Genomic DNA, 22,102 nt, shown 5'->3' on the forward strand with positions numbered 1-22,102 from the left:
CAAAGTAAAACTAAACGGACGGAAGTAAAAAAGAAAAACATTACCTTGCGGTCTCATTTCAATACTTTTAAATAAATTCGAGAAACTTCATTAAAAGGAACATTAACTGTTTCAATCAATATGGTTACGTCTTCAATCAATTGTTTGTATATGTGTGCCTTGACAGTGACCGGCGACCAGTCCATCGCTTGTCTCGAAGTGCGCTGACATTGGCGACCGGTCTATTTTGTGTGTGCCCTGCAATTGGCCCAGGACCAGTTCACTGTCCAGGTGTCCAGTGCCCTGACAACAACCAGCCTGTTTTGTCTGTTCCCTGCAATTGGCATGGCGACCAGTCCACGGTCTAGTCTACATGTCCTGACATTGACTGGCGACCAGTCCATTGGTTTCCTATGCACCGCAAAGGGAGCTGGGACCACCACCCTGATGAGAATAAATGAAATGAAACGAGCTAATGCGTTCATGAAGCTAGCGTAGAGGTCAAAGGGTAAAACATGTTGTCAGACTTTATTTAAATTAGTGTTGCAGAACTTCGTTATGCAATTACAACGTAGAAAAATAAAAATTCAAACAAAAAATTTCCAGTGAGCGGTTGCAACGGCAAAGCGTCCGATCCTTGCGGCGTCCTCACGTGGGCGGCGCCCCCCGCAGACCCAGCGGGACCAACCTGGGCATGGGCCTCCATGACACGCCCTCCCCCGGGGGCGCCGGCGCCTCGGTGGGGGGCGGGCGCTCTGCCTGACCCCCGCCTGACCCCGCCTTCATATGCAGCAGCGGGGGAGGGGCCAACGCATGGCCGTTCACACCCATAGCCTCGTCCCTGGGGCCGGGTGGACGCTCCGTCGGGCTGATCGGCGGCGCCGTGGGAATGGAGGGCAAAGGGGGCGGAGACTCGGGTGGGGGTGGAGACTCGGGTGGGGGCGGCGCCGATGTCGGTAGCGGCATCATGGCAGGAGCAAGCGGGAACGAGTTCAGGTTGTCAACTGGAAACGACAAACTTTGACTTTAGTGTGTGTGTGTTTTGTAGCTGTAGGGCTAAAACTATTCATTCTTTTCACCATTGATTACTACTAACACTTTACCTTTGACAGCACTAATTGCAACATAGTTATTATTTATTTATTTTATATATATATATATATATATATATATTAACAAAAAAAACTGGTTTGGCCTGTGTGAGAAAATCATTCAAAAAAAATGTTGCTTGCTCTTTTCCAAAGTAAAAGCACGTTTGTGAGCGTCTTATTTTGAAATTGGAGAATATTTTCTGTTGAGAGGCTGAAATTGTTTAAGAATGTGTACAATTTTACTTTCGACAAGGATGAATCCCAAATAATGATCAATGAATTGGTCGTACTTGTCGCCAGCTGGGTCACGGAGGGCATCTGCACGTGCTGATTGGTCAGAGCGGGCAGGCTGAGGGTGACCGTTGTCACTCCTGCACATCGACACACAACGTCAGCACAATCATCGAAACGTCAGCCATTTTGGGACTCACTACTGTCCGGTCCGTAAATATTGAGACATGGACGCCAAAAGATAACAATCGTGTTTATGTCGCAGTATTTATGAAACGTACAAGAAAAGTACTTTTGATGAGGGCCCGCCCGACCGATATGCATTTTTTGAGGTCGATGCCGATTTTTGGCGGGAAAAGAATTCCGATTATCACGTCTAATTGCCGCACCTGTTGCTGCTGGCACCGAGGTCTCGTAATCTGTCACCAGAGGGGTCAGAGTCAGGAAGGGTTGCCCCGGCAACGCGGCTCCGACCACCGACAGGAGATCAGCGGGCAGGATGGCCTGCGAGCCGTCGGGGTCGCCTGCAATCCAAGAGCTCAACGTCAGTCAGCTCCTTTTCGATGCATTGTCGTACTTTACAAAGTCATTGCTGCAGTTGCGTTGCAGTGTGTGGAACGATATTGCAATGTTGGATGTGTGAGGGGCGTGGCCAATTGAGTGCTGGCAGGAGCTGCAGTCAGCACATCCGAGGCGAGTGTGAGTGTGGCTAGTGGTCTACAGCAGCTTCTCATTTTTCTATTTGTGGCTTTCCTTTCTCCTTGCCCACTAGCGAGGGCAATGGAGTTGCTTAACTGCTCCATTTTGATTCCCCCATGCCCCCCCCCCCCTCTTCACTCAAGTGGCGGTGTATGTGAAACTCGCTGGTAACTCAAAAACCCGTAAGTTTGGGCCCTCGTAAGTCACGATGCCACTGCGCTTTTCTTGTACTCGAGTCCTAACCCGCCTCGGCTACTTACCCCTCACGGCAGGCAAAGGGTTAAGGGTCTGGCTCCGGGACAGGATGTTGGGCACCCTCTTGGGTCGATTCCTCGTCACCGGCGTCCAGTGGGAGGCGGTGGGCGTGGCTACCTTTGGCTGATTGACAGCTGTGGCTTTGAGCAAGGGAGGGGGCAGGGTGGCAAAGGTGGACGTGGGGGGAGCTTGTTCCGTTGGAAACTTCTGAACGGAGGAAACAAAAACGACGTCATTGCCCCCGGAAGAGACCGCCGGCTGCCGAAGGGCCGCTTGGTGGGAGGCGGGGGGCGTGGCTACCTTTGGCTGACTGGCAGCTGCGGCTTTAGGAAAGGGAAAGGGCGGGGCGGCCGGGATGGGAGGAGCTTGTTCCTTTGGGATCTTCTGAGTGGAGGAAACAAATACGATGTCATCACCGCCTGAAGATGTTGCCGACTGCTGAAGGGCCGCCTGGCTCTTGGAGGTGGCGGTTGCCGTGGGGATGGAGGTGGGGCCAGTCAGCACAGAGGAGGGCGGGGCTGAGGGGCGGGGCTCAGGTGAAGGCGAGGGAGAGAGCCCAAGGATGCCAGCGTTGCTGTTTGGGGGTCAAGCACATGAGTTGAAGTCATCGTAGCATGTTGTGACATCGTCAGCCAGGAAATCAGATGAACTCATTCGCTGCCATTGACGTCAAAAAATTCATTTGAACTATTTCTATTAGTTTAACATTTTTAGTTTAACATCCTACTTTTGTTTACAAGAGTATGAAAACCTAGATTTTTTTTATTGGACATTTAGAACAGATATAAAATTTGTGATTAATTGTGAGTTAATTCATTACAATTAAAAAATGTCATTGCTTAACGGCCCTAATTTTTAATAATCTCTCTTTTTTTAATATTGTGTTTGTGGTTTATAAATGAAGCCGCAAAACCCTCAAAATGAAAATTGAATTGAATTTGATGGCCCAACATGACTCCTTACCGGTTTCTTTTCTTCTTGGTGACATCTTGCAGGCTGTCTGAACTTCCGGTCGGGAAGTCGTCACCTGTGATTGACAAGCGCAGATGTAGACACAGATAAGACATTTTTATAGGATGGATGGAAATGGCCAACTAAAAACCCCTTCTGAGTGATGCGGGCCAGATGCTAAGAGCCACAATTTCTACTGCCAAGCGCAACGGCAACATCCGCCATCACGGTGGAGGACCAAAACGGACACAATTACAAACAAATAAATGACTGAAAGTGAAAATAAAAACAGATACAAAAATATTATTCAAAAATTGAATCCCAAAAAAGTTCATATAAATGGAAATAAAAGCAGCAAATATATATATATATTGGGATTCAATTATTTTTTATATTATTATATCTGTTTTTATTTTCACTTTTAGTCATTCATTTATTTTGAATTTTGGCAGTTTTGGTCCTCCATATATCATATTTCAGCTAACTAACCATTAAAGGATAAAAAAAAAAAAAAGCAAGCTGAGGTTTGAAACGCAAGCACAGTCAGCCAGCAAGCGATACGAAGACAACAAAGTAGGAGGAGAAGAAGTAGAACTCACGGGCGGAGAGAATGGCGGTGGCCGTCAATCGCTCCCTCTGCCTGATCAGCGCCATCTTGTCCCTCCTCAGACGTATTTCGGTGGCCCTGAGCTTCCCGATCAGCTCAACGGCCTGAAAGCACAAAAAAAAAAGACTCTTGAAAAAGTACAAGTCATGATTCGCTTCCTGAAATGTACTCAATGTAAAATTCCGCCCAAAAAATGAGGGGGGGGGGGGGTATTATACAGGGGGTTTAACTCATTCACTGCCATTGACGGACCAAAAAAGAGGATATAACGGGAAGAAGGCATTTGTATTCCCGAGACATGTGAAAGTGCGTTGTGGATGCCGGACGGACGCGTGACCCACTCACCTCGTGCAACGATGCCGCGGTGGACGCGGTGGTCTCCAGCTGCAGTTCATCCTTCAACTTGGTCAGCCGCCGCGATATGGCGTGCCGCCGCAACCTCTCCAACGTGCTGTGGACGCGTTTCTGCGCAACGGCCGCACACGAGCGCACATCAGACAGACAAGCAGGCGCAGCATGCATGTAGTAGAAAATCGGATACATCGATTCGGAATCGATTTTTGGGGCGCACCCCTGGCAAAAATATAGAAACGCAACACTTTAGTTTTTTTCTCCCATTTTTTTATGAGATGAACTCAAAGATCTTTGTGAACAATATTTGACAGAAATGCTGTTATTGTGAATGCGGAACAAGTTTGACATCTTTGACTTCATCTCGTAAAAAAAAAAGGGAGCAAAAACAAAAGTGTTGCTTTTATATTTTAGTTGCGTATATTTCAGTATTTGTTTGGTGGCGTCGTGAGAATTTCCCACGGCTTGATGAGACGGTTTCTTACATTGCGGCCTCTTTCTTGGTCGCTGGATTCGTCCGTAAAGTCGGACGAGTGATCCGTCTCGTCGCTGGACGAGTCCATCAGGTTGACCTCCTGGATGAGGCCTTTGCGGTGCTGGCCGTGGTCCTCGTCGTCCACGATGCAGACCAGGTCCAGGTCCGCCACGTCCCTGGCGGGCTCCGGTTTTGCGGGGGAGACTTTTGACCTGGCAGGCGTCTCACCGGGGTCCCGCGCGGTTACGCCTTGCGGATTATTCCGGAGGGTGACGGGTTCCATCTGGGGTTGCACACTGCGGACTTCGGAGATGACGAGCTCGGGGGCGGCGGGCTTGACGGGAACGGGGGCGGCGGGCTTGACGGGAACGGGGGCGGCGGGCTTGACGGGAACGGGGGCGGCTTCCTTGGCGGCAGGGTGATGGTTGGTGGAGACGTTGGGAGAGATTCTGGAGGTGGCGCCTTTCTGACTCAAGGAGGCGGGATCGGGCAGGAGTGGCAAAGAGATGCGGTTGACGGTGAAAGACTTGAAGCCAGAGAGGTTGGAGGCGGGGCTTGGTAGCACGGGACCGGCCATGCTGCTCGCAGGAGCCACAAGAGAAGAAGTCCCAAGGACACAGCTTGAACCTTCAAGACAACAACGCGATGGCTTCATTGCACCTGCGATTCAGCAAATGTTTCCAAGAGCGCCACCGATTCATTGGCCAGACAATTTTAGTGAACAATTTTCATTGAGGTTTAGCGGAACCTCACGTCACTCGGGCTGGCCATCGATTCTAATTTGCATTCACAAGAGTTCGGCTTGATTGGATTTTTACCAATTGGATTCCCTTCAGTTCAATACGATAATGGATGAATTCTGGAACATCAATTCCCCTTAACTCTTTGACTGCCAAAAACGTTAAATAACGTTTAGTAAAATCCTATGGAGGAGTGCCAAAGACGTTAAAAGACGTTTGTTTCAAAACAGAGGTGAAACTAACCATTTTCTATTGTTGATTACTGAAAAACGGAATAAGGTAGAAACAAACTTTTTTTTTCTGATGAAAGATGAGAGTCCAATCCTTCATGGTAGTATGTGTGTTTCCATAGTCCAAACACCATATTTTCTGTGGACCTTGAAAGATCAGTCAAAAATGCTTAAATCGGCTGGCACCCACGGCATCCCTTTTCTCAAAACGTCTGGCAGTCAAAGAGTTAAATATTGACCATTGAAGTGGCGTCGTCATCTGTGTTTGGAGGAGGACTCACCTGTGTTGTTGGGGGTGACTGCTCTCAGCTGGTTGACGGGGATCAGCTGGACCAGTTTTCCGTCTGGTCTGCGGTAGTAGCGAAGACCTGATGGGCTTTGCACCTGCCGCAGAATCATCCTGACCGCCGACGAAGTGGGCCCAGACGGCGGCGGCGGCGGCGGGCGTGGACTTGTGACATGCGGGCTCGGAAGTGGAAGCGTTGAAGACCCTGAAAAGTTTGTTTTTCTCAGTTGTTTCTAAATACATGAAAAAACGTTTGAAGTCCTGAAAAGGTGCAGATTGAGAGCAATTTAGTATTGAATTGTCGAGACATAATGTTGCTCTTTTTGTTTTTTTGCTATCTCACTTGTACGGATTTTTTGGGACAGAGCTTGAAAAACAAGATCAAGTTCGTACTTTCTACTTTTGGTCTTTCCGTACTAGCTAAGCCAAAACGGCGTCATTCATCCGTGGCTGGCAGGCCAAAAACCTTGATTCCTTGATGGAGTGAGCATTGCCGGAAGTGGGTTTTCGTCCGTCAATGTCATCGCCAGCGCCTCAATGACAGAACGGCCATTTTGCTAACGATTGGCGGACTGACGATTACGATGCGGTTCGCCTTGAAATCGTGATGATTTGAAGATGAAAGAAGGACGGACCGACAGTTGACAAATGATTGAGACTCCAAAATCATTGACATGGATTTGATTCCTCTCATTCTATTATTTTGGCGACATAAAATGACATACAAAAAAGAAACGTTTTTCACCTAAAAGCTGAATGAATGATTCTAAACACCGAAATATTCACACAAACGTATGAAACGCTTGACTTGAATGCACGTCGTTATGTTTATTGCTCAAACACAAGCTGTGCTAGCTTTAACGTAAGCATCCGCTGTCAGCTACAGGATCATCTGCGCTAAAATTCATAGTGTGATTAATCCGCATTAATACGATCATTTTTTGTGATTAATTAATTAGTTAACGCTTGACCTTTGACAGCACTCATTTTGAGTGAACTTCTTAGTGAACTTTATAGTCCACTATGAACTCTCTGACATCATTATTTGTTCAAAGCTCACCTGATGGCGGTGGCGGGACGAAGTAGTAAGTGACAAGGGGGGCGGACGTAGATGTGGCAGTTGCCGTGGAGACGGCGGTTGACGCGGAGACGGCGGTTGCCGTGGAGACGGCGGTTGATGTGGAGGTGGAAGTTGGCGTGCAGGTGGCGGCCGGCGTGCAGGTGGCGGCCGGCGTGCAGGTGGCGGCCGGCGTGGAGGTGGCGGCCGGCGTGCAGGTGGCGGCCGGCATGGAGGTGGCGGCCGGCGTGCAGGTGGCGGCCGGCGTGGAGGTGGCGGCCGGCGTGCAGGTGGCGGCCGGCGTGCAGGTGGCGGCCGGCGTGGGGGTGGTGGCCGGCGTGCAGGTGGCAGCCGGCGTGGAGGTGGCGGCCGGCGTGGAGGTGGTGGCCGGGCACGCCACTTGGCAGGAGGCAGGCGCCATCTGTTGAGGCTCGGGTAGAGTCGGAATAACGTGCAGCTTCCTGGTGGCCGCCACACGGCCGGTCAGATACGCCGCCAGACGGTTGGCAGGGTGCAGCGCCCCCATCTCGCCCAACTGGATCTTCGCCAGTGGATACGTTTTCCCATTCACCTGGTCGGACGCACAAGCCAACGAATCATTCGCTTGACCTATTGATCTTTCTGCCTCGGGCTCTAAAACCTGTCATGCGACATCACGATGACAATTTGCAACATTTGACGAGCGTTGCATTCCGTCGCGTGTCAATTTGAATGGCAACTATGTTGATGTTTATTTGAAAACAGAGAGCCACGGATGAAAGTCGACATTTTTCTATTTAGTTTCCAAACATGTTTGTTTTGATTTGATTTCTTGTTTCTTCTTACTACAGTATTTATTGTGTGCAACCAGAATCTTCGGAAAACGATATTGCCGCTAAATGTCCAGGAAGTGTTGAAAATCCACTGCAAAGTCAATTCCAGTAGCAGGCAGGGCCTTCGTTTGAGATGATTCTGAACCCTTTCAAATCGGACTAAGTTTGGCGTCTCAATAGATGAAATTGTGCAAAAATGCTGATTTTGGCCTCGAACCCAAAACGACTTTGACGATCACATTGAGCTAACAATTCCTCTTCTGCCAACGTTTGCTTGTTTCGTGCGGCTACTTGTGTTTTCTTGTGGTCATGATGACATTTGGATGGTTAAACACAGTTTTTTTTTTTTTACAGGGCATTTGAAAACATCCACACTAAATCCCGACTTGCTCCTGTCACGTTTACAAGCATTGAATGTCCTCCAACCTGAAAATGGACATTTTTGTCCCAACGCTGGATTTTTGTCAATAAGAGCAAAGTCATCTTTATAAAGTGGCGTTGTGCTGACCTGGATTGTGTCCCCGCCGCCCGGTTGCTTCTTGCTGGCCGACAGGATGCCGGCGGCCGCGACTCCGTTGAGGAACGGCAGCGCCGCCTGGACGCCGCCCTCCATCTTGTCTGCCTGCTCATTCCAAGCGTGCCGCTGTCCAGGCGGGGTCGCCGAGTCGTCGTCGGTGTCACTTTTGTCAAGATCCTGAGGAAAGTCCTCCTCAAAATCTTCCTCCGTGACCTCACGTTGCCAGGGTTCCACAGGCTCCGCCTCCTGCGTCAGCTGGGTGCAGTCATCCTGAGGTGGCACAAGAAGAGTTTTCGACAACAAAGGTGAGGGACTCCAGGTTGCCGAATTTTAGGACTCGAGACATGAGCAGTTTTTGTTGATTTTTACAATTGCAAACGCACCCTTTGAGATTTGAAAAGGTGCAGACCGATGAGACTGATAATCGGCGGATATTGGGCATTTGGACTAATATCGGTGTGGTCCTTTTTTAAGATCTGACGGCTGATATAAAGTCAATCTAAAACAATTTTCATCTCAGGCAGCTATTCATTTAAATGTTCAGTTAATTTGATGAGAGATGCTACTGACGCTAGGGACCTTAAGAGGAAGTTTCAGATTTCAGGTATTACAGAACGTATTTATCCGTTTTTGGAAGCCAATGAGTTAATGACACGGTACTGCGTGACTCGGTTCGAAACGGGCCCATCAGTCAATATGAGGAGCGCACCAACCTGCTGAGCTCCATCTTGTTTGCTGATGAGAACTTTGTAGTGGATGGTGCCGCTGTCCTCCACCGTCTGACTGATGGGGTTGATCTGGTACTTGCGGGCCCAAAAGGGCTTTTTCAGTTGGTCCTGGGCCATGGCCTCGCACAGAACCTTCAGCACGTGATCGCGGTCCTCGTCACACGTCCAGCGGCCCTCGGTGAGGATGGTCAGACGTCTGGACGCCTTCGACTCCTCCATCGCGTTCGCAGATGGACTGGACGCCGCCGGCCGAGGCGGAGGACTGGACGCCGCCGGCTCGGCTGCCGTTGCTTCTGCCAAGAAGGAGGCGACCACTTCAGGGTTTCTTTTTATCAGTCACGAGTTGGATTTCTATCCACCCATTTTTATTTGACTTTTCAAGGAACTTGAAACTAAAACAGAATGGAAACGCCAGAAATTTAAAAAAAGGCCCAAAATTCGCAAAGACGTTTTTACGCTTGGAGGGTCGTGGATTCTGAAGCGTATTGAAAAAAGGAAAATGCTAATTTAGGCTATGCTTTTGCAAATAACCTCACACGTACGTTTGTAGTCCCAAAGCAATGTCACACGATAAAGTAAGGTATGGTTGGTGGGACGACGAAACAGAAATCTTTTTGGAATGAATTAAAGAAACGAATATTCATGCGATTTTAGATGGAAAACGGCACCCAAAAAAACGCTACGGTTTATCAACAATTACAAACTCATATGACATCATCGCACGGCGCAGTCGCTTCCTGTTCTTCTTCTTCTTTTAAATGACTGGTGGCTCACATCTCTATGGTGTATAGCGCCACCTACAGCGGCGGAGTCCTCTCTCAGTATTCGCAAAAGAACAACAGATGGAAATGGGCACAAGTGGCAAGTCTGTTTTGCGCATTTTCGCTTAAAAAAAACCATTTGAACGGAAACCTGACTACTCTTGGGAGAAATGTGTGGAATTAGCATTTGGCTAAAAGCGCCAAAAGTTGCTTTTTCACGTTGCTGTCCCTTTCATCTATTGTACTGTATATGCATTGTGGCCTCTTGTATCTTCAGCCATATTTGAGCCGTTCGTACTCTCAGATTTTTCGTTGACTCGTTCAAAAACGACCTGAAGGGAGTGGTGGACGTACCCAGAATATTTCCCTCAATTGCTTATCGATGTAAAAATCGGATCGCATTAAAAGAGGAGGAACTTACCAGGATGCAAAGTTCTGGGTTTCTTGCCATATTTCATCTTGCAACGTTTGGGCTTCCTGTGTGGCTTCTGGAGGAAGATGGCGGAGGAGTCACTGGAAGTTTGGTGGATGTCGTTCTTCATCGAGTCCGCCCTGACCTGCTGCGTCGCTCCGGACTTCTTCCGGACAAATCTTCTCACCCGGGCACAGCTGCCGGCGTCCTTTCTCGTCTTCTGAGTGTAATGAGAATTGTACTTTTTACTTTTCATGGCATTTATTCATTCCTCTTGATGTTATTCCAACTTCAAGGTTGAGTTTAAACAGACAAGTGCCCCCGTGTTCCAAATTTGAACTGGTAGATGTGCAACCATCGTCTTGGCAACACGAATGTCTGAATAAAGTGGAAAAATGGAATGCGTTGTCCAAGAGTAGGGCTGCGGGAAATTTCCGATTCTTAGATGCATCGCGATTCAGACGCGGACGAGTCTCAAACGTCCACATTCCGATGATTGAAATATGTTAATAAAAGGTATGCAGAAGGTTCAAAATATTGCGGAACTCAGAAACGCTGTACGACAACAAGCATGGATGATGCCAACCTCGCCGTGAGATCCAAAAAGCTGCTTGTAATTTAAAAGCACGTTCATGTGACGGCAACAAGATCAGAGTTACGACTAAAATGTGTTGAATTGAATAAAATAAAAAAAAAGCGAGCTCTAGAAATTCCACAAGACTGACCACCTCGGCCCCGAGGCTGCATGAAGTTAGATGGAGGAGCACCTTTGACAATTTCCCAGAGACGGCAATGCAGGAAGCAACGGAGGAAGCGTTTGGGACGTGGGTTGCCTCCGGGTCCGAGTCCCCGTTGTCCGTCGTCTTCCAGAGCGTCCGGACGCGTGCAGCGGGCTGAGAGACGCTCTCGGCTTCCTTGAGTACTGAAGCAGGAAGGAACACAGAAGCTCAACCAGACACTGGCGGCTACAAACTACCAAAGTACTGACTTGACTGATGACTTCTAACGTTCTGTCTCAACATTTCGCATTTTACATTTTACAATATCGGTATTTTATACTCTGTAATAAGACAAAATAGGCTTTGCTCCTTGCTACTTTTTTCAACCTCCATTTTGACCCATAGTTGAGTTATTTTTGACCCAACTCTTTTTAGAGTGATGTGCACCGCCATCCAACACTCTAAAAACAGTTGGGTCAAAAACAACCCAACTATGGGTCAAAAATGAACCGATCCTCTACTTGGGTCGATTTGACCCAACTTTGAGTCAAGAAATGGGTCTTCAGCATAAAACAACTCGTAAATATTAGTCCGTTCCTTTACTTGGGTCCAAAAATTCATTTTGTATAAAACAGCCCTGAAAGTTGGGTCAAATTGCCCCATAAAGTGGACCGGTCCATTTTTGAGCCATAATTGGGTTACTTTTGACCCAACTGTTTTTAGAGCGAATAGTTGAATTATTAACTAAGATTAACCCCCCCTGGACTTACTGTAGGCCATCTTCATCCTCTTTCTCTTCTTCCTCTTATTGCTGCCGTTGCTTGAGGGGCTGGAATCGGAGCCATCCAGGTTCTTGAGCAGAACCACCTTCTGCTTGAGGCAGCCGCAACCCAGCATGCATTGCGGCCGCCCGCAGTGACTGACCCGGGCCGTGTGGGCCAAGCTGGAGCAGACGCAGCCCAGTCGGCAGAAGTCGTTCAGGCAGGCGGGCTCCGGCCTGTGGGGCAACTGGATCGGAGCAGTCGGGTTGTCGCTCACGAAACCCTGCCAGGAATCAGAGTGGAGCGTGTGTGAGGAAATATCACGTGGACTCGTGGGACTCAAACTACAGGCCATCGAGCTGTAACCTGGGGGGGGGGGGGGGGGGGTAAAATAAATGCTGTAAATTGTTATTCATGCAAGCGGCCTCCTGTTGGGAAGAAAAGTTCCAATTGAACTGAAAGTCAGCGAGAACCATGAGAACTCAATTTCCCACAATCCTTTGCCAGTCTGAAACGTCAAGACGCGAGTCTGTCCGCACACGTTTGGATTATGATCCTTTGCTCTTAACTCAATGGCTCGCAGCCATTTGCACTGAAGCAACCCCTTTCGTTCCCGGCTGTTTGACTGGATTTGGACTGATTTTGCCAGGCCCACAGAATATTGTGTTCTATTGCTATAAAAACATGGAACCTACCAAAAGAAAGATTAGTCTTCTTTCATCAGGAAAAAAAAGTATATTTCTATCTGTTTCCGTTTTTCAGCAATTAGCATTAGAATATAGCTAAGTTTCATCATTATTCACAAATCAATTTAGAACTGTGAGTAAATTAGCTCTTTTTCAAAATGGCCCCGGTTGGTCTCTTTTGGACTGCTACCACCTGCTGGCCGTTTGTAACTACCATTTCTTCAACCGTTCTTTGCAGTTGAGAGGCTTGCATTTGTTTATGTTCCTTTCTAATGAACAGGTCATGAATATTTAAGTAAAAAATATATATTTCCATGAGTGATTCCCAGAGTAGTGATTTCTAATTGCCGTGGGTTTAGGAGGTGTTCCCTGCAAACATTTCCTTGGACCCCCAACATTTTAAAGACCCCGAATTATAGACACATGGGTACCTTCAAGGTGAAAAGCGATGTCAGAGATATGGAGGCCCTCTCCTGTGTGATGTAGGTGCGAGGATGGCCGCCCCACACGGCGCCATCCTCCAAGTCTTTCTGCCTCAGCAGGTCCCGGGTCAGTGGCACTTTCAGATGACTCGAGAGGTCGGCGCCATCCGTTTCAGAGTTCGACTGCAAGGGGGCTGGCTTACGTTTGAGTCTCTTTCTCCTCTCCAGGGGAGGGGACTGAGCGGGGGGGGAGAACACCGGGTCTGCTATAGGGCAGACTGTGGGAGGGGTTTTCTTTGGTTTTGGAGGTTCTGCCACCGGTGGTGCTGGGGGCTGACAGGCGTCTGCTAACGAGGGAAACGGTGGGAAAGATGCTGCAGTAGCAGGAAAAGCCGGAGAATTGGAAGTCTTGGGCTTCTTTTCAACTTTTTTTAAGATCTTAAGCTGCCTATGGGGGGCTTTGGCTCTCTTGGAGGGTGGAATGAAGCCGGTGATGAGGTCCGAGGTGGGCGGGGTGGCGCTTTGCTTCTTGAGGACACTACCGAGCGTGCGGACATAGCTGCTGCTGCTGGCGGGAAGCTCGTAGACGGGCAGCGAATCCGGCGGCGGCTGAGCGAAGCTGGCCACGCGCTGGTCAATCAGCTTGGCCTCGCTCTCCAGGTACTGATCCAGCATGTCGCTGCAGAACGCCGACAAGTTCTTCTTGGTCTGCTCCAGGCTGAGGGACGCTGCTAACGGCACAGCTCCGTGTAAGGAAACGCTCACACACGTTCAAGTCACATATGTGGAATGGCAGTGTCGTCACCTTCTGCCGTGGAAGGTGAAGGAGCCTCTGAAGATTCCGATGGACTGAATTTTTCTCTCCAACCTTTAATCTGCGTCACATCTGTAGTCTTTCCGGTTCTGGACACAAATGAGCCCGAGGTGCCTGGGAAAACCCAACAAGATGAACGTACATCAATACATTGAACAACGGCACTGCACTCCCAGTTGGTCGACGGTTGTGGTCGTCGGGGTACAAAAAGCTTTTCACTGCTTGCTAAACCCCGTAACTAACCCTGTAGAGGTGGCAGCTCCTGGCTCGGGGGCTCCGTGGTGGCTCCCGGAGAGGGGATGGGCAGACGGACACCCAAGTATTGCAAGTCGATGGACAGGCTGGCGTCCAGCAAATTCATCTTCAGTCCAACTGCATGACAACATCAAAGTCAAAGTGGCCGCATTGTTAGCCTTAAAGAAGAACTGCCCGAGTCTCTCGTGAAGGTTTTCAGAAAACAAGAGAAAACACAACAAATCTAACAAACAAGAGTCCAGTTGCCTCAATTCAACTTAAGCAGATTACCATTGACTGGGTGACTAAGAATCGACAGACATTTTGACTTCATTTGAGAGAGGAAAAATAAAGATTCTGACCCTCCTGTAACACCGGGTGGATGATCTGCTGGTGCTTCATCGTCTTCATGTCTTTGAGAAGAACTTCCTCTAGAGAAGCAATTGTCTCTTCTGGTGAAAAAAAAAAAGTCAAAACAGTCCGTTTCCAGCTTAGCACAATAATAAAAGATGGAGCGGAGACACGGCCGGGCCAAATGGGTTGGGATGGAGAAGATGACAGTTTACCGTCTTCAGTCGGCCGCTGAACATCCGATGGCGACGGCACAAGCGGCCCGTTTGCTTCTTGCTCTTCGCTGTCAGCGATATGAAGTTTGAGAGCCTCCTAAAATGGAAAATGTCCACTTTGTTGCTTGCATCAACAAATGTTTTGATTTAGATTTCACGGCCGGAAGATGACAAGCTTGGGGTCAACTTGCTAGGAACACACCGATGGACATCGGGCAACATGTCGTGGCTCCGTTTACATGCGTGGACAAAATCACAAAGAGTTGACTTGAAATTGACCATAGAACAGGAAATGGAAACTACTGGAAGGTAGTAAAGCGGTGCACAAGCAGTCAGCAACATTTTTTAAATGTAATGATTCAATTTAGTTTGTCAAATCAAAACCAGTCAAACCACAAAATTGGCAAACGGAATCAACGGCTTTATACTGAACAATCTTGTTTTGCTACATTTTGAGATAATTAGTACGAGTTCGGGCTGGGCAATAAATCAAATGTATTCAATTAATTAATTATTTGAAAATGAGTTAGACATTTTGAAAATTAGCTACATTGTGAAATGGAGGGAAGGAATTTAAGAGTTTAATTTGAATGAATCAAAACTGGTGGTTCTGAAGATGTTATATCAAAAGGTTATTCAATGCGAGTTGTAATTTTGCAGAATGCTGCTTAAGTGGTTTAGAAGACGTGTTTACAATAGTTACCAACTACTTAATTGCAGCAGTTAAGCAAACACAAGCTATAAACAGCTATTTTTTGCACAAGCTATCGTTAACGTTTAAACTGACTTAAAATCAGCATACATTATTGTTGTCTAAAAATTTTGCACAGGATTGATTTTTTGGAATGAATTCTTCTTCCTGGGTGGTGTGAAAAAAATTGTTGCGAAGCACCGCTTTAGGAGGATTATTGGATGAGATGCTATCTTGGTCAATAATAAGCGCAATGGTGACAAACTAAACATGGTTGTGTGAATGCAAAAGCTACCTTGGACGTGAAGGAGATAAAGAGCTGCTCCTCAACTTCTTCCAGGTTAGGCTTCATGGTGGTGTAAGCAGAGTCGTCCGTCTTCACCTCCAAATTGGAAATGGCGGTTTTTCGCCGGCGAGCCTTTCTGTTGCTCTTCAACTGTTTTGGGGACGGGATTGTTGGGACGTGCGCCGGAGGGGCCGACGCATTCGCTTCTCCGGAAACATCAGACGGACAGGGAGGTGTGGGCGAATCAGTGCTTGGAAACTCCACCCCCATTCCAAGGTTCTCCTCTGTAGAAAAAAAGTGCACAAGGTCCGCGATGGAAGGCGTCGGGGACAGCGCGTCACCGTCCAAAGAGGAGAACGTTGGCGACAGAGTCAAAGGAATTGCGAGGGGGGAGAGTTCTCCTGGGTAGGCCAGCGGCTGCTCCGTCTCTTGGAACGAAAGAGCGTCGACGGCAGGCGGAGGAGAATGGATCAGGACCGGAGAGTTGGATGGATCGGTGGTTGGGGTTTGGGAAGGCAACAAGGAGGACCCCGGTGAAAGACACTGTGATGTGGGCTGGAACACTAGAAACGAAGGGTCCACGCTGGGCTGTGGGGGAGGCAACACTGTATGCCACTTAAATACAGATGGGCCGGGATCTTTGTCCAGCGGGAAATTCTCAGGAAGCTTGGAGGAGCCAGCGTCCAGATCCAATGCAAAGGTGGCGGGTAGAGAAGGTAGAGGCTCTGGCGAACTCACTGGGGACAAAGACTCAAAGCAGAAGGGTGAACAGGGAGAGCCAGGAAGAAAAGGAGCAGACTTGGAGGGAATGTCGCTTGTCAAGTTGGAAGCATCGACTTCAGTGTGCAAAAGTGGAGACGAAGCAGGAGACGGAGATGAGGTAGTAAGAGTTGAACAAATCAAACTTTTGCCGTCATCCTGTGGCTCATCAACCTTGGCAAACGCTGGCTTCGCTGAGCTCAGTAGCAAATGATCCCGAGTGGCCTCAGTGTCTTCAAAAGACACACTACTAATATGTTGAGATTTTGTGTTTCCAAAGATTTTTGCAGGGAATTCGTTTGGGGTAGAATCCTGGTTGTCGGGTTTCAAGTGAGATGTAGTGTTAATATTCTGATCAGCAGAAGCTGTCCTGGTTTCGCTTTGGAACTCGGCACGAACTTGTGTAGAGGAAGATTCCAATTTGCTTTTGATTGCCTTGGTCTTAGTGGAATGCTTTTTCAAGAAGAGTGCCAAGGCCGGCAAAGGAAGAGGACGTTTACCACGGGGCAATAGCTGGACCTCGGACTGACATTCAGGCTCCGAAACCACAAGTCCCTGCACGGCGCCACTCTTTCCCTGCGGTACAGGTTCACTAGAAGACTCGGTCGATTTCTTGTCCGCTTTGGGAACATGTTGGCTTGTGGCTTTTTCTGCAGTAGTTTTAGTGTTGGCTTGCGTAAGTCTTTTTGAGGCGCTGAAAGAGTCCACGTTGCATCTTGTTAAGGGAATATGTGCCTCTCGAATTAGGTCCCCATTTAATTTTTCTGCTAGCCGTGAGTTGCTGCTGAAGGAAACAACAGGAGCACTTAGATGAGGTGATTCATTTATGATTTACAAGCTGATAGTAACATGAGACGAAACGATTACTGGAGCCTGTAATCAAGTCTAAAGACCACGTTATCAGAATAATGTCGGAACAAAGACAGACAGTCACAGAGCAGATCAAGATATGAATTCTCATTTCCACAATGGGTCACTTCGCCAGAACAATCAGTATCTGAAGCAGGCAACATGGAGGACGACGTTCTTTTTGATGGACAACTCAGTCAGAGTAGGAAACAATATGTTGTTGGGATAAACACTCAAAGAATAACACAATTTGTATCTTTATTTAACAGAAATGTGAAAAAGATGCTGAGTCAAGACGGTCTTACCAGGTACTGTTTGTCACATCTTTGGGTGCAGATCCCAAGGATGCCTCTTGGACAGAAGAGGTCCCCAAAGATTTCGTGTCCAGAAAGCTTCGAGCTTTGTGATTGGCAAGCAAAGACTTCAAGCTTTTCTTTAACGGTTGCTGCTGACTGGTTGCTGCGGCTTCATCTTGGTTGGAGTTCGCCTTCAGGCCAAATGAACCAACACCATCTTCCCGAAGTCCCTTGGCAAAAGGGTTGTAGTCAACTTTCAGCTGAGCTAATTGGCAATTATGGTACCCTGTGACAGCCATGAACTCCGTCTGTTGAAATGTGAACGTGGCAACAACGTTTGAGTCATTCAGCCGAATGTCTTTAGCAGCTTTTTCCGTCTGGACCACATGCAAACGCGGAATATAGCGATGCATTGGGTGCAGCACAGCGTTGCCTTCCTGGTCGGCAGTGTTGCTGGTCAGCTTCAGTTTGTAAAACGAAATGGGATTCTGCATCCAGTGGTGACCTGCGGAAGGCGAATCAGGATGCGCAAACGGCAAATTTGTCGAGTGACGCTCTGCCTTCTCAGCCACCTGCCAGCCGGTGCCGGTCCACATGTAACGATTCTGGTCTGCCAGCTGAATGTCCAACAATAAAACATACTTCCTGGACGGTTGCAATCCAGAGATCCGGAAGCGACAATATGGAAACATTCTGCTTCCCTGCTTGGTCAGAATCATCTCAGTTTTACACCTAAAAAAATCGTTCCACATGTTGTTGTTGTCCAAAGTCACTTGGATGCCTCTGCAAGTCCTCTCAGGGGTCAGGAGGTCACCTCGGGGAGGTTTGGTGGCAGCGCGTCTGCTGCAGCACGATGCCGAGTGCACGTCAGCTTCGGCCGTCATCGTGGCTTCTTTGTAACTTCCATTTGCGCCTCGTACGGCCCGGGCCACCTGACCAAAGTGCCCGGGCAGATAATCGGCATCAGGCGCGGCTGCAGGGCTGGCCGCCCCGCCGTTGTCGAGCACCATCGCTTCCTGCTGCGCCTTAGAGGCCATGGACACATCCCACACGTCTACGGTATGGAACCATTTAGCATTTTGTATGTCTTACCAGAGGGGGACATAAACATCCTGGGGGAAAAAACAATAATACTTTATAAGGCATAATGACAATAATAAATAATAATGCATCAGATTTATTTGGCGCAATGACTTTATCGTGACATGCTATTAGCATGTTATGAATTTGCATGCAAGCAATTTGTTAAGAACATGTTACAGCACGTCAACAAGACTATATTATGCGATTTTAACTCAATTAAAACTAGGATTTTCATTTCTATTTGAGAGAATTACTTCGTGTGCAGTTAAAACAACCCATTTGTATTATTTCACCGATATTGTTCAATGTTTTCCAATAAAACAAGATTGGAACACTGATGGTATATGTTGCTTGAATGAAAAATAATCGGTATCGGCAGGTCAGACTTTTTAAAAGATCGGGGATCGGCCAGAAAATTGTGATCGGCGCACCCGTAGTTTGCAGTTTAGCGTGGCAGAAGTGCAAGCTCATCCACCGTGCTGCCATTTTGCGGTCAAATAGCACCTAAGCTACAAACAGCTGATTTAGCCTGCCATCAATTTTCAAGACTACTTAGCCTCATTAGGGTCTCGGCTGAGCCGACGGACATCCCAGCTGACAATGCAAGAGGCATAGCACACCTGGACTGGTCGCCAGACAACAACCATTCACAATAGCAAAGTGACAAGTGGTCACCGTCTTTATGGAATTTAGTCAAACAAACAAACGTGGAATTCAAATTTTAAACGCTTCTGAAATCCTCCACCAAAAAAAATCGATTTACAAAAAAAACAACTGATATGACTGAACATGGTCATGGTCTATTCTACAGCCCACACTGCTCTTCTCATGAATAATATCCAACGCTATTTAAGTCAAGAAAGTTTGTTGAGCAAACGATGCTCTTTGAAACATCAATGTCATTTTAACGCATGGTCTTGGAGAACTCCTTGAAATATCGGCCCATTCAAGCTTGATGGTAGATATTGAAACTTGTCAATCAGAGAGGGGATTCCCCAAGGAGCAGACAAAACTAACGGGTCGGGAGATATGCAGAGAAAACTGAAGCTATTGACAATTCCCAACATCCGGTCATTTCGGATATTTCCGCAATGCAACACAATGCAAATGTTTCCTTTATATGGTGAAAACAAATGACGCATTATAATACCGCTTTTCCTTGTGACTAGCACACCAACCAGGGAGATTATTATAGTAGTCAAATGACATTTCGAGGTCAAAATAATGCTCACAATCAAATTACAACAATACAAAGTCCAATGCTTTTCAATGAGCGGGGAGAAGGTCGTTTTGACTTGTGATGTAAGCTTGGAATTGTCAATAGCCCACTGGTTTATGCTAAAAAAATAAATAAATACATTTTTTTTTAATAGTCTATGGGCGTTGTCGCAAAACAAAACTCCTCCAAAAGGCCTTTTTTTTATCCCCGCACGAAAAACTAAAATTTTCCTGACATTCAAAATTCTCGGTGTGTTGCACTGAGGTTGACGTTATCATTCCCAAATCCTACCACAATTTTTGTACATGACAAACTGTCATTTTGGGAAACCTTGTCACGTTGTAATTCTCAATTAACCTAACCTATTTGTGTGGGGATTTTTTTTAAGGTGGGCATTATCTTACATTTGAGATGTGTTTTATTTTGACATCAAGCAGCGACTTGATTAAAGACGGCTAGGACCATATTATTTGTTGCACAACAAGTTAACTCTATAATAAAACCTCTATTTTCATTATTTATCTACATGGGACTGTAAACGCTAATATAAATGCATATCCTACTTTCTAACAAAGTAGCATGCAACATGGACTTACAATCGGCTAACTAGCTAGGTAGCATGTTAGTAAGCTAGCATGTCAGCATACTAGCTAGGCCTGAAGCACAACCGCCACTAAACACGACCATGCGTTTTGGTGACGTCACTCGGATTACCTTCCACACGGTTAAAGGTTTCCACGGCGCAGACGCCGTGACTTCAATTCACTTAACGACCGTTTCTCCGTTGTTCGCGTTTCGTCGACATCTTGCTTGCTTGGTAGTCCCAACTGCGGCTGGGTTAGCAGCGTGCTGCCATCAGTCGGTCCGTCCGTCCGTCCGTCCGTGTGTGTGTGTTCCTACGTCACGACGCATTACTGCGCACCCTCTGCTGCCGCCATTTTGACGCTGTGCCACCACCGCCACCACATGCCGCCTCTACGTCCTCCGAACTCGCCGTTCCGTTCCACCGGGACCGTCGTCAACGTTGGCGTCCGACACCCTGCGGCACCGCGTTGGCCCCCAAACAAATTCGGTTCGGTTTGTGTCGCCACGAGAGCTCCAACAGCAACGCGGGTCCCGTAGGACCTCAACTGGGACGTCGTGTACTGGTTCGGAGTAACTCAACTACGACGTGTAGTAACACAACAACGACGTGGTAACAAAACGACGGATTTGAGATAAGTGCAACGAAGAGTGCGCCGGCGTGTGCTCAACTACGACGGCGTATAAGCAATACAACTAAGACGCCTTTCAGGTAGTACAACTACTGCTGCGTGAACTGGGCTGAGTAAGTAAGATGGCTACAACGACCATGTATGGGGGTAGTTAGTTAGTTAGTTAGTTAGAGGTGGAATAGAGGCGTTGTCAATAGTGAGTGAAAAACTGGCTGATTTTGAGAGGGTGATTTTAGTGCCGATGAGTAGAAATTCAGTTTTGCTACTGTTTAATTACAGGAAATTTGGACTGAACCAGGTTTTTATTTCAGAAATGCAGTTTGTAAGGGAGGTCGGTGGTAGAGTGGAGGAGGGTTTGGTGAGAGATCAAGTTGGGGATCATCAGCATAAGAATGAAATTGAATGTTATATTTGCAGAAAATATTGAAGGGGGGATAAATGATGAAGGGGAGGGGCCCCAGGACAGATCCCCCTAAAGATTGGTTTCTTTTTAAGGGATCGGCCAAAATTAAAGACATCGGGGACAATAAATCAGCTGGCCGATGAATCGGTGCACCCCTAAAAATAAGTTCAAAAAGCTGCCGCTGATCACTATATTGTGCAGGCATTTCAGTGAACCTTTCAGTCGACTTGATCTCAATTCCTGCGAAGAAGCAAGGTTGACTCACAGGCAAGTCGCCATTTGCTGCGTGACGCGTTCGTGATCTCCCCGAGGCCGCGGGCAGGCGTGCTCGTCGCATACATGCTCAGACATTCCTTGGATTTGTTGTTGTTGGTCTTTTGCGTCTCTTTGGCCTTAAATGACATCTTGAGCGTGCAAACTGAAGGTTGTTTTTTGTGGGGATTCTTGTGAGCAGCTCGGCTTCGTCTTTACATTGTAACGACTACAAGTCAAAACAACCTCAAAATGCAGCCTTGATGTCATTACCATTAATACGAATTCATGTTCTATGGCACAAAGTGAAATAGTTTGAAGAGTGAACCCTCGCAGGGGGGGTTATGAAAAGACGCAAGCGCTTCATCCCTCCCAAACATTGCTTATAATTCCCTTTATCAAAAGTTGAAACCCAAAATACGCCATAACTTCCAGCGTGATGCCCCCAAAAACTGAGATCATTGCCCTTACGAATAAATGCCAGCCAGATGACCCGATTTCGACAACATGACGGGTGTGGCGTTAGCACAGCCGTGTTACACTTCTGACTCGGGTGGTTCCGTTCAAATTTGGTTTGCGTCCATCCTGTGTGCAAACTGCTCGTTATTCCCGCCTCAGGCTTTCGCCCACATTCCAAAAACGTGTTTCTTAGATCCGACAAAACAC

At 47.5% G+C, this 22,102-nt stretch overlaps 1 protein-coding gene across 9 annotated transcripts; it reads right to left on the reverse strand.

The window, feature by feature from the left end:
• Window positions 1-480: 480 nt before the first annotated feature.
• mgaa (MAX dimerization protein MGA a) lies at window positions 481-20,858 on the reverse strand. Of its 9 annotated transcripts, none has more exons than XM_077564943.1 (24): window positions 20,282-20,858; window positions 17,275-18,377; window positions 15,371-16,904; window positions 14,385-14,481; window positions 14,181-14,270; window positions 13,828-13,956; window positions 13,576-13,698; window positions 12,780-13,501; window positions 11,672-11,945; window positions 10,950-11,104; window positions 10,328-10,399; window positions 10,192-10,258; window positions 8,995-9,302; window positions 8,273-8,551; window positions 6,956-7,523; window positions 5,891-6,100; window positions 4,650-5,266; window positions 4,159-4,278; window positions 3,806-3,917; window positions 3,219-3,282; window positions 2,261-2,829; window positions 1,691-1,825; window positions 1,361-1,441; window positions 481-983 (listed from the first exon to the last, which is right to left on the reverse strand). In XM_077564943.1, the coding sequence occupies exons 2-24, from the start codon at window positions 18,300-18,302 to the stop codon at window positions 628-630; spliced, it is 7,710 nt and encodes a 2,569-aa protein (XP_077421069.1). In that variant the 5' UTR covers window positions 18,303-18,377; window positions 20,282-20,858; the 3' UTR covers window positions 481-627. The 9 variants fall into 9 exon arrangements, with proteins under 9 accessions (XP_077421069.1, XP_077421070.1, XP_077421067.1 ...); XM_077564944.1 differs by having other exon boundaries at window positions 8,995-9,299; window positions 10,328-10,402; XM_077564941.1 differs by having other exon boundaries at window positions 10,328-10,402.
• Between the last annotated feature and the right edge of the window lie 1,244 nt (window positions 20,859-22,102).

Source organism: Vanacampus margaritifer, chromosome 1 (genome assembly GCF_051991255.1).
Source record: "Vanacampus margaritifer isolate UIUO_Vmar chromosome 1, RoL_Vmar_1.0, whole genome shotgun sequence".
NCBI classification, from domain to species: domain Eukaryota; kingdom Metazoa; phylum Chordata; class Actinopteri; order Syngnathiformes; family Syngnathidae; genus Vanacampus; species Vanacampus margaritifer.

Excerpts from the sequence above, each read along its gene's own strand:
- mgaa (XM_077564936.1), bottom strand. The coding sequence starts at position 18,302 with ATGGCCTCTAAGGCGCAGCAGGAAGCGATGGTGCTCGACAACGGCGGG. Across the intron at positions 10,403-10,949 it reads TCTCTGGGAAATTGTCAAAG|AAGACGAGAAAGGACGCCGG; the intron begins GTGCTCCTCCAT and ends CATTACACTCAG. Across the intron at positions 3,918-4,158 it reads CCGCGGCATCGTTGCACGAG|GCCGTTGAGCTGATCGGGAA; the intron begins GTGAGTGGGTCA and ends TTGTGCTTTCAG.